The 13,604-nt window shown below is 42.0% G+C and overlaps 1 protein-coding gene across 1 annotated transcript in view; it reads left to right on the top strand.

The window, feature by feature from the left end:
* Gphra (golgi pH regulator A) overlaps positions 1 to 13,604 on the top strand; it is a 32,182-nt gene that overhangs the window by 16,548 nt on the left and 2,030 nt on the right. Inside the window, exons 11-12 of the mRNA XM_090334158.1 lie at positions 6,219 to 6,314; positions 12,339 to 12,428. Coding sequence (XP_090190284.1) covers positions 6,219 to 6,314; positions 12,339 to 12,428 — 186 coding nt within the window. The remainder of the gene's footprint in view (positions 1 to 6,218; positions 6,315 to 12,338; positions 12,429 to 13,604) is intronic.

Raw genomic sequence — 13,604 nt, 5'->3', positions numbered from 1 at the left:
CCACAGTTCCACTTCCAGCTTTTAATTGGAGATAAGAGTATCATAGGCTTTACTGCCTAGGCTAACAGGCATGAACCACTGATGCCTGGTTATTAAGATGGATTTGATTGATGTGTTTGTTGTATTTGAGTCCCAATTTTATTGAGTGTTGACTCAATAAGAGACAGTGTAGGCTCAGCCTCACGCTTTTCCCCTCTCCTTGGTTCTTTTAGAAGATCTAGAAAGGAAAGTTGCATGTTTCTTCTCAGAAGTCATTAATGAGCCATGTATAGGTGTATGAATTGATTTCACAGTTGTGTGTGTGTATGTGTGTGGTTTTTTTGTTGGTCATGGGGCTTAGACTCTGGACCTGTGCACTGTCCCTGAGCTCTTCAGCTAAAAGGCTAGCGTTCTACCACTTTGAGCCATAGTGCCACTTCCAGTTTTCTTGTGGTTAATGGGAGATAAGAGCCTCACAGACTTTCATGTCTTGGCTGGCTTCCAACCTGATCCTCAGATCTCAGCCTCCTGAGTAGCTAGGATTATAGACGTGAGCTACCAGCACCCAGCTCACAGTTTATACTGTTTTTCATATAACTATAATCTCAACTCCTACTTTTCAAACCAAAATAGAAGTGCCTCACCCTTTTGCATAGTTCTTATACCTAAAAACTTAAATGTAATATAAATTCTACAATGCGTTTCTGTAGATTGTTTTCTGCACACATCACTCTTACTCTTTGGTGGCTCTCCCTTAGTCTTACACTCTCTGGTTTTCTGTGCATTTTTGGTACGTGTGTGTATGTGTGTGTGTGTGTCTTTCCTCTGACTCAGCTGTAGGCATTCATGGATTTCAATGTCACCATGGAAAAGGCTGATTGTACTTTCCACTTTGGTGACTTCCCTATTGGGGCTGGATTTGAACAAAGAGGAGCTTAGTCAGCTTGTTTGGTAATTTTGAACAATGTGGATGAACGGGGGATTTTGAGTATAATAAACTCAGTACCACTCAGATGATGCTGGGAAATCTTACTTCATTCAGTGAGAAGGGCTGGATGAAGATCCTAGCTACTAAAATGATGTATCCTGAGATGCAGCCTTTAGCAGAGCTAATCATGTATTAAAGCTTCATTGTAGCAGAAGTCACTTCAGGTAAACAGCACTTATTTTAAAGTATGCAGTTTGGCTGGCACTGGTGGCTCACACTAGCTACTCAGGAGGCTGAGGTCTGAGAACATGGTTTGAAGCCAGACCAGGCAGGAAAGTCTTTGAGACTCCTATCTCCAAATAACCACCAGAAAATTGGAAGTGGCACTGTGACTCAAAGTGGTAGAGCGCTAGCCTTGAAACAGAAAAGCTCAGTGATGGCACCTAGACCCTGAGTTCAAGCCCCATGACAGACCCTCACCCCCCTCCCACTCCCAAAAATGCATTTTGGTAAGCTCTGCATTGGTGTATACGTGTGTAACAGCTATCATCATAGTTAAGATTGAAAATAGCCACTTGCAGATTTCCTTGTACTTTCCTCAGGCAACACCCAATCAGCTTCTTAGAATTGTCAGCCATTTGTAGAAATATAATACTCTTTCATCTGATTTATTTTCCTCAGTGTGATAAGTAAAGTTTGAATTATTGTGATATCAGTCATGTATTCCTTTTCCACTGGTGACTAGTATTCCTTCCTGTGACTGTCCTTTCCCCTAGAGTGGCTGATAGTTTCCGATGTGGGCCTGTAAGATGTGCTCTGAATACAAGTCTGTCTACGTATAGTCATTTCTCTTGGGATCAACATGTAAAGGCGGTGTACACTCAGCTTTTGAAGAAAGATCCTATTTTCCAGGACTACAGTATTTATGCTCCTGACAGAGTTTGAGGTGTCTGGTCATTCCATAGCTTTACTGACACTCAGTGGCATCAGTCCTCTGTCTTAATGGACTAGAAGGATCAGGGCAGCAGGGCAGGAAGGTTTTGTTTTTGTTTTTATGCCCATCCTAAGGCTTAAAACTCAGGACCTGGGCACTGTCCCTGAACTTGTTTTGCTCAAGGCTAGTACTCTACCACAGTTCCATTTCTGTCTTTTTCATGGTTAGAGATATTAGTATTATAAACTTTCCTGCCTGAACTGGCTTCAAACCATGATCCTCAAATCTCAGCCTCCTGAGTGACTAAGATTATATGTGTGAGCCACTAGCACCAGGCTGGGTTTTTTTGTTGTTTTGGTTTGGGGTTTTTTTGTTGTTGTTTTTACCAAATTACTACTACTACAATTTCTGAACATTTTTATTAGAGCCGAAATAAGTATTACACTCATCATATGTGGGTAAGCCTTTTGCCATTTCTCCCCAAGGTGTAGGCAGCTTTCTATCTTTTGGTTTCTTATACTAGACATTTCATGTAAGTTGAGTGTGGTGTTTGTGGTCTTTGTGATTGGCTCCTTTAACTTAGCATGAAGTTTTTACACTTCCCCCTATTAATAATACTGTTGGGTTTTGTTTGTTTTAGTAGCTCAATAATGTCCATGCTGTTATATGGATAATACCATACTTTGTTTTTCCATTTACTACTTAATAAACATTGAGCTGTTTCTACTCTTGAGCTATTATCAGTAATGCTATATAAACATGCATTGGGGCAGCCATTTTTCAAAGGATGTGTGTTTTTATTTCTCTTACATATATGCCTAAAAGTGGAATTGCTGTGCCAAATATTAACTATTGTCAGACCATTTTCCACCGTGGTGATAGTAGTTCACGTTCCTGTTGGCCATGTGTAAGAGCAGTGCCACCTTCCCCACATACATGCTAAACAGTACTTGTTGCTGTCTGTCTTGCGTTTATTATATAGTAGATAAGAAATACTAGCTCATTTTTTTTTCTTTTGGTCGGTATGTGCCAACCTAGGCCTTGAATTTGGTGCCTCATCACTGTCCTAAGCCTTTTTTTTTTAATTTTCTTGCTGCCACTTCAGCCACACTTCTACTTCCAGGTTTTGGTTAATTGGAGATAAACGTTTCACAGACTTTCCTGCCTCCTGCTGGCTTACAACCATGATCCCAGCTATTAGGCTCCTTAGTAGCTAGAAGTACAGGCATGAGCCACCCAGCTTTCTCTCATTCTTGATATTGTTAACTGGAGGCTTTTCCCCTTTTTAAAAAAATCCTCATATCATTGTTCAAAGCCTGCCTGGGGGCCGGGAGTTTGGCCTAGTGGTAGAGTGCTTGCCTAGCATGTACAAAGACCCAGGTTTGAGCCAGAAATGGTGCTGAGGCTCAAGTGGTAGAGCTCTAACCTTGAGAAAATCCAAGGACAGTGCTCAGGCCCTGAGCTCAAGCCCATGACTGGCAAAAAAAAAAAGAAAGAAACAAAGCTTGCCTGGGCACTAAAGAACCTGATAATCCTAAGGGTAGGGTGGTATCCTTGAGCTAAAGAGCTCAGGCTAGAGCCTGAAGAACTCCCAGGCCCAGAGTTCAAGCTCCATGACCCACCAAAAAAAAAAAATCCTCATATATATTATATATTTCATAATTACAATCCTGGCTCTTTTTTGTTTTGTTCTTATTTTTTCCAGACCTGGGGCTTGAACTTAGGGCCTGGGCACTGTTCCTGAGCTTTTGCTCAGGGTTCACACTCTACCACATAAGCCTCATTCCCAGCGGTCTTTTTGTTCTTAACAAGGAAAAGAAAAAAAAAAACCAAACTATTAGTGGTTTAATAGGTTTTATTGAACCTTTCTAGTAACCAACTCTTGGTTTCTAATGGTATTATTTTTCTACTTCCTATTTCATTATTTGTTTTCAGCTCTTTATTATTTTCTCTTGCTTATTTTGGCTTATATTTCTATTACTACAGAAGCTGAACTCATTAATTGGAAGCTCCTTCTGATAAGGGTGTTTTATAGCTGCAAATCTCTTGTAGGCAGGCACTGGTGGCTCACACCTGTAATTCTAACTACTTAGGCTGAAATCTGAGGGTCATAGTTCAAAGCTAGCGTGGACAGAAAAGTCCATGGACTTCCTTCACCAGGTAGCCAGCGAAGAAGCTGGACTAGAGCTGCAGCTCAAGTGGTAGTGTGCCAACTGTGAGCACAAAAGCCAAGTAAAAGTTTAAGGCCCTGAATTCCATCCCCAGGACTAGCACAATTAACTTTTTTCCTTTCCTTTTTGGCCTGTCTTGGGTCTTGAACTTAGGGCCTAGGCACTGTCCCTGAGCTGCTTTTGCTTAAGGCTAGTGCTCTACCACTTGAGCCACTGCCCCACTTCTGGCTGTTTCTGTGTATATGGTACTGAGGAATGGAAGCCAGGGCTTCATGAATGCTAAGCAAGCACTCAACCACTGAGCCACATTTCCAGCCCCTAATTAATTTTCTTGTATATTCTTTAAACTGCTTCTCACAAATTATAATTTCTTGTATTTATTTAAAGATGCTTTTCTATTTTCTCTCAATTTCTTCTCTGATTCATAGATCATTTTCAGGTACATTTTAGAGTATCTAGGGCTGGGATGTAGCTCGGTATCTAGCAAGTGCAGCCTCCGGGGTTGGATCCACAGCACCCAAAACAAAAAAAGACAAAGTACCTGGGGAATCTTCCAAGCACATGTCCCCCGTTCCCCTCACCCACAACTAACTTGGCCTTGCACTTTCTCAGTTTCCTTGCCTCAAGCTGGCACTCTACCATTTGAGATACCTCTAGCTTCTAATAGATCTTTAATTTCATGTAGTCAAAAGGAACATACTGTATATGATTTAAATTTTTTGAATCTTGTTGTGGCTCTGTCCTCACGTAGCCAGCCTTCAGCATGGTAAATGTTCTCTGTGCCCTTTAGTAAATAATGTCATGTATTTCTAATGCTGTGTGTTGTTTTACTATCTAGAACATTTTATAATTGTCAGATCAAGTTGATTGATAGTGTTGCTATCAATTTTTGCTTGATATGTGTTACAGCTTTGTTATTTGCTAAACATTTTGAATCATTATATGTCCTTGTTGGAAGTGATCTTATCCGTATGAAATGCTTCTTCTACTATCTGGCAGTATTTTTACTATAAAATCTTCATCTAATGTTAACGAAAGCTTTCCATCATTCTTGATTAGTGTTAATGTATTTTTTTCTTTCAGCCTGTTTGTCTTTTATTTTCACATTTAAAGTGGCTATCTTGTGCATGACATGTACAGTATAGTTGGGGCTTGCCTCTTTTTTTTTTTTAATCAGCTCTAACAGTCTGCCATTTCAGAGTTGTTTAGGCCAGGGATTAGCAATCTATAGTTCCCAGGCAGAATCCATAGCCAGGCCCATTCAGTTCTGTGTTATCTGTGACTGCTGTCACACTACAGTGGCTGAGTTTGCTGACCCAGGACTTAGTCTATTTGCATTTAATGTGATTATTGGTATTGTTAGATTTAAAACTACCATGTTGCTCTTGGTTTCTAATTGATCCATCTCTTCTTTTCCTTTTTTTTTTTTTCCCTCTTCACTTTGTACCAGTACTGAGGCTTGAACTCAAAGCTGGCACTCTGCCACTTGAGCTAGAGCTCCACCTTTGACTTTGTACTGACCAATGGGAGATAAGAGTTCTAAGACATTCCTACCAGGCTGGCTTCAAAATGCAACCCTCAGATCTTATCCTCCTGAATGACTAGCATTATAGGCATGGCCTTTTTGTTTTTGTTTTTGTTTTGGTCAGTTGTGGGGCTTGACCCTCAGCCTGGCTACTATCCCTGAGCTCTTCACTCCAGGCTACTGCCTTACCCTTTGAGCTACAGCACTACTTCCAGTTTTCTAGTGGTTAGTTGGAGATAAGAGTATCATGGACTTTAGTGCCCAAACTGGCTTTGAATGGATCCTCAGATTTCAGCCTCCTGAGCAGCTAGGATAACAGGCATGAGCCACTGCGCCCAGCTCCCCTCCTTTTTTCTTAGGTTGCCATATCTTTGCTCATAGAACATTCAGAAAATAACCTTGGAATTTTTCTATAATCTTTCTCTTGATTCCATCTGCCAGGATGTTAGCTTTCCAGCATCCAATAAATTAAGAATTAAATATGCTGACTCTTGAAAGGAAGTGTGAAAAGCCAAAATAGATTTCTTACTCAGTGGTGCTAGGTTTAATGTAGAACTTCATTTTTACAACATTGACCTTAAGATATATTAAGATTTGTTAGGATTATTAACTCTGTTTCAGATGACTTTTGAATAGTGATTATGAAGGTATTCTAATGATGAGGTATCTCGATCTCTGCAGGCAACCATCAATATTGTTTTTGATCGAGTCGGGAAAACTGACCCTGTCACAAGAGGCATTGAAATCACTGTGAATTACCTGGGAATCCAATTTGATGTGAGAATTATGTCAAGATCCTGGTTTGTTATACTTCTTTCTGTTTTATCTGCTGTAACTCGTGAAGGTTTTTCTTCCTTTTTGCCACTACGGATGCTTCCTTTTTGCCACAAGGGTGGCACTCTACTCCTTGAGCCACAGCTTTACTTGTGGCTTTTTGGTGACTAATGGGATAGAAGTCTTTTATCTGCCCAGGATGACTTTGAGCTGAGATCACAACCTCCTGAGTAGCAAGAACTGCAGGCAGGAGCCACCAGCACCCAGCCATAAGGATGCTTTTGAATTAAGCACAGGGTCACCAAACTGCTTAGGAGTAAAGGCGTCATTGTGGGATTCCAGTGAACTTGGCTATTTCCTAGAATTTACCTAAGAATACCCATGTTATTTTTTTTTAATTCCTTCAAGTTATATGGTCGAAACTTCATAAGTATTAGAGATAACCAACCCCATTTTGAGCTCACTTCCTAATAATCCCTTTTCTTCATAGCACATCAAGGCTGCATCATTAGCTGGGTTGTTGGGTTTTGTTATTGTTGTTTTTCATGATTTAATATACCTTCCTTTTTTTTTTTTTGGTCATGATTGGATTCATTTTTTAAGGGAGATAGCCACTGCAGTCCTTCAGTAAATGCTTGCTTTATTGATTGATTGATTGATTGATTGATTGGCCAGTCCTGGGCTTTTTATGCCAGCGCCTGAGCACTGTCCTTGGGCTTTTCCTCAAGGCTAGGGCTGTACCACTTGAGCCTCAGCACCATTTCTGGTTTTTTTCTATGTATATGGTACCAAGGAATCGAACCCGGGTCTTCATGCATGGTAGTCAGGCATTCTACCCCGAGGCCAAATTCCCGGCCCAGCAAATGCTTTACTTTTTACTCATTCTTTTTCTTCCCTGAGAAGGGAAAAATCAAAGCTAGGTGCCAGTGGCTCACATCTACAACCTTAGCTACGCAGGAAGCTGAAATCTAGGGGATCACAGTTCCAAGCCAGCCTGAGCAGAAAATTCATGACAGTCCATCTCTAAAATAACGAGAAACCAAGGCATCAAGATGGCAGAGTAGTGACCGATTAATCCAAGCTCCCTCTGATTAAACAGAGGCATGAGGCCTCTTAGCATGGACCTCCACTTCATATGACGTCACCAAACAAACAGGAAATAACCAGTGTTGGGCAACAGCCATGAAGATTCAAACTTAAGCATCTAGAAGAGGGGAAAAGAGAAACCAAAGCAAGTGCCCAGTGCTGCAGACTTCAGCAAGAGCCATCCCAACTTCTTTTTCTTTTCCTCTCCCCCCTCCATTTTTCCCCTTACTGCAAAGTCACCAGCAGACAACAACAACACAGTTGTGACCAAAAGCTGAATCTGGGGACTGGAGAAGGCAGCACAGCAGCATGTTCCAGTATCGCCATTATCAGACAAAACAGCTACACAAGGAAAGAACTCCACAGGGAAACTACAAGAATCCAAAGCGGCCTTCAACCCCTAGGAATAGTTTCAGCAGGGCCCAACACCAAAGAGGGCAACAGTGAGTCTCAAACCCTGGAAAGGGCCTCAGTGTAAGAGTCATAACGCTGGTGAACAGACACAGTGGGGCCTCTAAGAGCTCGCACATGCCTTCCTAAGGTGGACACCGCCAGCACCCAGCTGGGTTCTGGACCCAGCCCAGCCTGCCCGTGCATCCCCACAGGGGGACATTACTGGTGCCCCCAGCATTGAGGGTTGCTCCCAGACAGTGCCAAAAGCCACCAGGGCATCCCCGAGTGGAACATCTATTCTTACTGCGTGGGGCCCACACCTCGCAGGCCCCTAAAACCTATCGGTGTTTTGCCGCACAGGACACCCTCACCCACAGCGCCCCGGGGCCTGCACCCACCTGCCTCAATATCCTGTGCTACATGCTGCTCAGTGCAGTGGTTTGCATCTAAATGAGCAAATACAAAAGGATTGAGATAACTCCATGTGTTTTGTCTGATCACAGTGGAACTGGATCTCAACAAGAAAAGAAACACTCAAACACACAGAAACTGAACAGCACACTGTTAAACAAGTGAGACACAGCAGAAGTAAAGGAGAAAATGAGAAAGTCCTCAGCATTCAATGAAAATGAGAACACTTCCTACCAGACCCTCTGGGATACAGCAAAAGCAATACTTCGAGGAAAACTCACAGCTCTAAGCACACACATATAACAGAAACAGCTCAGGTAAATAATTTTACGATTCAACTAAAGTTGCTAGAAAAAACAGGAACTAACAAACCCCAAACTACTAGATGGAGAGAGAAAGCAAAGATTAGGGCAGAAATCAATTAACAAGACACCAAAACAGCTACATAAAGTCAACATTTCAAAAGCTTGCTCTTTTGGTGTGAAATTGACAGACCACTAACTAAACTGACTCAAACCAAAATTAGAGATGCCAAAGGACACCACATAGTCCAAGAAATACAAAAGATTATAAAGGACTGTTTTCAAATCCTATGCCCAATAAGATGGAAAATCCAATAGAAATGGATAAATTTCTAGATACATAGAAGTTGTGTAAGTTGAACCAAGAAGACAAACCACTTAAACAGGCCCATACATGCAAAGAAATATAAGGAAGTAATCAGAAGTCTTCCAACAAGGAAAATCCCAGGTCCTGATGGACTCATAGCTGAATTCTATAAAAGCTGAACTAACACCAGTACTCCTCAAAATTTTACATGAAATAAAAATAGAAGGATCAATTACAAACTCATTTTAAGAAGTCCCCATTGCATGCATCCCAAAACAGATGGGGGTCCAGTAAAAAGAAAAACTATAGCTCAATCTCTGCAGAGCTCTGCAATAAAATACCAAATCATTCACCAAGTAATCAAAAAAGTCATACATTATGACTAGATGGGTTTCATCCGAGAAATATAAGGTTGGTTTAACTTTTAAAAAAATCATTAACAGAGCCAAAGACAAGAACCACCTGATCATCTCTAGATGCAGAGGAGCCTTCAACAGAATCTAACATCTACTTATATGTTACAAACTCTGGACAAGCTAGGAGCAGAAGGAACAGACTTCAGATGAACTCCAGGAAATGGAAATTAATGTCTTCCTTAGTTTTTTATTTCCTTTTGTTGATGTTTGTTCCTTTGTCTTTGGGAAAATAAGGAGGGACATAAATTGAAGGACAGAGGGTTTATGAACTTAGCAGTGGTACTCACTAAACACTATGTAGAAAATGAACTATACAACTTAACTTTTTTTGTTGGTCATGGGGCTTGAACTTAGGGCTTGTGCACTGTCCTTGAGCTATTTTCTCAAGGTTAGCACTCTAACATTTTGAGCCACAGCACCACTTCCAGTTTTCTGATGATTAATTAGAGATAAAAGTCTCACAGGGACTTTCTTGCCTGGGCTAGCTTTGAACCACAGTCCTCAGATCTCAGCCTACTGAGTAGTTAGGACTATGGGCATGAGCCACCAGGGCCCTGAATTATAATAACTTAAAATTTAATGAAAAAAATAATAAAGGCATCATATGAAAGGTGAATGCCTAAAAATATTCCCTCTAAAATCAGGAACAAGGCAAGAAAATAAAGGCATTCACATAGGAAAAGAAGTCAAGCTGGGCATGGTGGCTCATGCCAGTAATCCTAGCTCCTTAGGAGTCTGAGATCTGAGGATCACAGTTCAAAGCCAGCTGAGGCACTGAAGATTGTGAGACTCATCTCCAAGAGGTGCTAGCCTTGAGCTGAAGAACTCAGAGATGATGCCAAGGCCTAGAGTTCAAGTCCCACAACCAACAAAAAAGAAAGTCAAACTATCCTTACTTGCAGATATGATCTTAAATCTTTTATGTCTTAAGGACCTGAAAGACTCTATCCCCAAGCTCCTAGAGCTGATCAATAATTTTGCAAAGTAGCTGAATATAATTTTTTTTTTTTTGCCAGTCCTGGGGACTGAACTCAGGGCCTGGGCTCTGTCCTTGGATACATTTTGCTCAAGGCTAGTGCTCTGAAGAATTGAACCCAGAGCTTCATGCGTGCTAGTTGAGCACTACCACAAGGCCAAACTCCTGGCCCAAATACAAAATTTATCCACAAAATCAGTACCTTTTCTCTTCTACCAACAATATGCAAGCAGAGAAGGAAAGCAGGATACAACTCCATTTGCACTAGCCTCAAAAGAAAAAGAATTTGGAAATAAACCTAGCCAAGGAAGTAAAAGGCTTTTACAGCAAAAACAATCCAAAAATTCATACGGAACAACAAAAAAGCCCTTGAGCAGCTAGTGCAGTTCTACCACAAGGACAAATGGAATTACATCAAAATAAAAAGTTCTGCACAGAGCCGACATAGTTACTAAACTAGAAAGACAGCCAACAGACTGAGAAAAGATCTTTTTTACAATACCTCTAACAAAGGCCTAATATTCAAAGTGTACAAGGAGCTCAAGAAAGTAGCCCCTCCTACATGGGCAAAGGAGCTAAAAGGCTTTTCAGAAAAAGAGGTAAGAATGACAGACACAGGAGGGAATGTTCATCGTCCCTGGACACAAAAGAAATGCACATCCAAACAACCTTGAGAGTCCATCTTACTCGGGTGAGATTGGTCAGCATCATACACTGGAAGAAAAATCTTGGCAGGGCTGAACCCTGTCGCCCTGTTGGTGGGATTGTAAACTAGTACAACTCTGGGCAGCACTCTAGAGGCTCCTGCAAAAAAGAGACATAATCTGTACCACCCAGCCACACCACTCCTGGGCGTCTACCTAGAACTCTACAACTTGCGGGTAGGGATGGCAGGGAAAAACTGGGAGAGAGCTAGGGAAGGGTGACATTGTCCAAAAAGACATATACTCTTGGCTGGGAATGTGGTTTAGTGGTAGAGTGCTTGCCTAGAATACATGGAACACTGCCATTCCTCAGTACCACATACACAAAAGGCTGGAAGTGGCACTATGGCTTGTGTTAGAGAACTAGCCTAGAGTACACAAGCTCAGGGACAGTGACCAAGCCCAGGACTGGCAGGAAAAATAAATAAAAGAAGAAAGAAATGTATTATGTATTTATTTTTTGGTCATGGTGCTTGAAGTCTGGGTCTGGGTGCTGTCTCTGAGCTCTTCAGCTCAAGGCTAGCTACCACTTTAGCCAAGTGCCACTTCCAGTGGTTAATTGGAGATAAGAGTCTCACAGAATTTCATGCCCAGACTGGCTTTGAATTCTCAGCTCTCAGCCTCGTGAGTAGCTAAGATTACAGGCATAAGGCACCAGCACCTGGCAAGAAATGTACTCTTTACCCGACTTAGGTAATTGTAACCCCTCAGTACATCACCTTTATAATAACAATTAACATTTTTAAAAATAAAAAACAATAAGCCAGGCACTGGTGCCTCATACCTATAATCAAGGCAATCTGAGGATTGCAATTCAAAGCCAGCCTAGGCAGGAAAATCTATGAGATTTTTACCTCCAGTTAACCACCAGAAAACCAGAAGTGGCACTGTTGGCTCAAAGTGGTAAGAGCACTGTCGTGCACACTGGCTCATACCTGTAATCCTAGCTACTAAGGAGGCTGAGATCTGAGGATCAAGGTTCAAAGCCAGCCTAGGTACTACAAAGTGTGTGACATTCTTATCTCCAATTAATCACCAGAAAACCAGAAGTGGGGTTGTGGCTGAAGGGGTATATCAATATCCTTGAGCTAAAGAGCTCAGGGACAATGCCTAGGCCGAGTTCAAGTCCCATGAACAACCAAAAAAAAGAGGTGGTAGAGCACTAACCTCGGGCACAAAAGCTCAAGGCTAAGGCCCTGGGTTCAGCCCCCAGGACTAACAAAAACAATAATCAGCAAAAGAGCAGGGCTGAAGGCATGGCTCAAGTGGTAAAAATAGAATGTTGAGCAAGTGTAAAGCCCTGAGATCAAAGCCCAGAACTGTCCAGAAGAACAGAATCCACCTCCCGCTCACAGTCACCTAAGTGAGCCAGCACATCCTTGCCTTCTGACCTCAGCAGGGAGCTAATAGCCCTCTTCTTTGTGTGCGGCAGGTGAAGTTCTGGTCCCAGCACATCTCCTTCATCCTGGTTGGCATCATCATCGTCACGTCCATCAGAGGACTGCTCATCACGCTCACCAAGGTACCACCTCGCTTCCGTTCTTGCTTCTGAAATCTTAGGCAACTCTCATGAGTACTTTGAAGAAATAGGAAAACAAAATTGACGTGTCCAGCTGCTATGTAATGAAAATACACAGCCTCCTATACCAATCCCATGCAAGTATCAAATGTCATGGGTAAGGAACTCCTGTCTACTGCTATGTCACCGTCGTCTGTAATAGAACTTGGCATGTAAGCTAGGCACTGATGGCTCACACCTTATCTTAAGCTACTCAGGAGGCGGAAATCTGAGGATCTGAGCCTGGTTAAAACCTGTCTGAGCAGCAAAGTTTGTGAGACTCTTATCTCCTGTTAGCTACCAAAAAGTCGATAGGACTTTTTCTTTTTTCTTTTTTGCCAGTCCTGGGCATTGTACTGAGGGCCTGAGAACTGTCCTTGGGCTTTCCTCAAGGCTAGTGCTCTATCACTCGAGCCACAGCACCACTTCCAACTTTTTTTTTTCATATATTTTTTATTGTGATTAATAGAAGGGTTACATTATATTCACCGGATAGAAGATGCATTACTTCACATACATTGTTACCCTTTCTCATGTCTTGGTCCCCATTTCCCTCCCCCCACTCCCGCCCCTCATCTTGTTTTCGCCCCTTCCCTATGCGATTTCAAATAACCAAATAGTTCAGCTTTTTTATGTATGTAGTACCAAAGAATCGAGCCCGGGTCTTTATGCATTCTAGGCAAGCACTCTACCAGTAGGCCAAACTCCTGGCCCCTCCATAGGACTTTTATCTCCAACTAACTACCAGAAAGCTGAAATGGAGCTGTGGCTTAAAGTGGTAGAGCACTAGCCTTGAGCACAAAAGCTTAGGGGCAGCATCTAGGCTCCGAATTCAAGCCCCAGAATCAGCACAAATTAAAAAATCTAGGCAAATAGTCATTCAGCAAACAATGTTAGATATTGAGGTTAGAAGAATAATTGTGAAACTCACCTGTAAATCTGGAGCTGGGTGCCAATGGCTCACATCTGTAATCCTAGCTACTCAAGCAGTTGAGATCAGAGGATTGTGGTTTGAATCCAGCTCAGGCAGAGAAGCCCAGTTAATCAGCAGATCTCTAACCAGCAAAAGCCACTAAACTCTAATCAACTAGCCCAAAAAACAACCAAACTAGAGGCATTGCTCAAGTGGGAGAGCACCAG

Source organism: Megascapheus bottae, chromosome 6 (genome assembly GCF_031878675.1).
Source record: "Megascapheus bottae isolate mThoBot1 chromosome 6, mThoBot2.hap1, whole genome shotgun sequence".
Classification (NCBI taxonomy): domain Eukaryota; kingdom Metazoa; phylum Chordata; class Mammalia; order Rodentia; family Geomyidae; genus Megascapheus; species Megascapheus bottae.
Note: the sequence above shows the minus strand (reverse complement) of the source record. Positions and strands in the feature narration are given on the sequence as shown.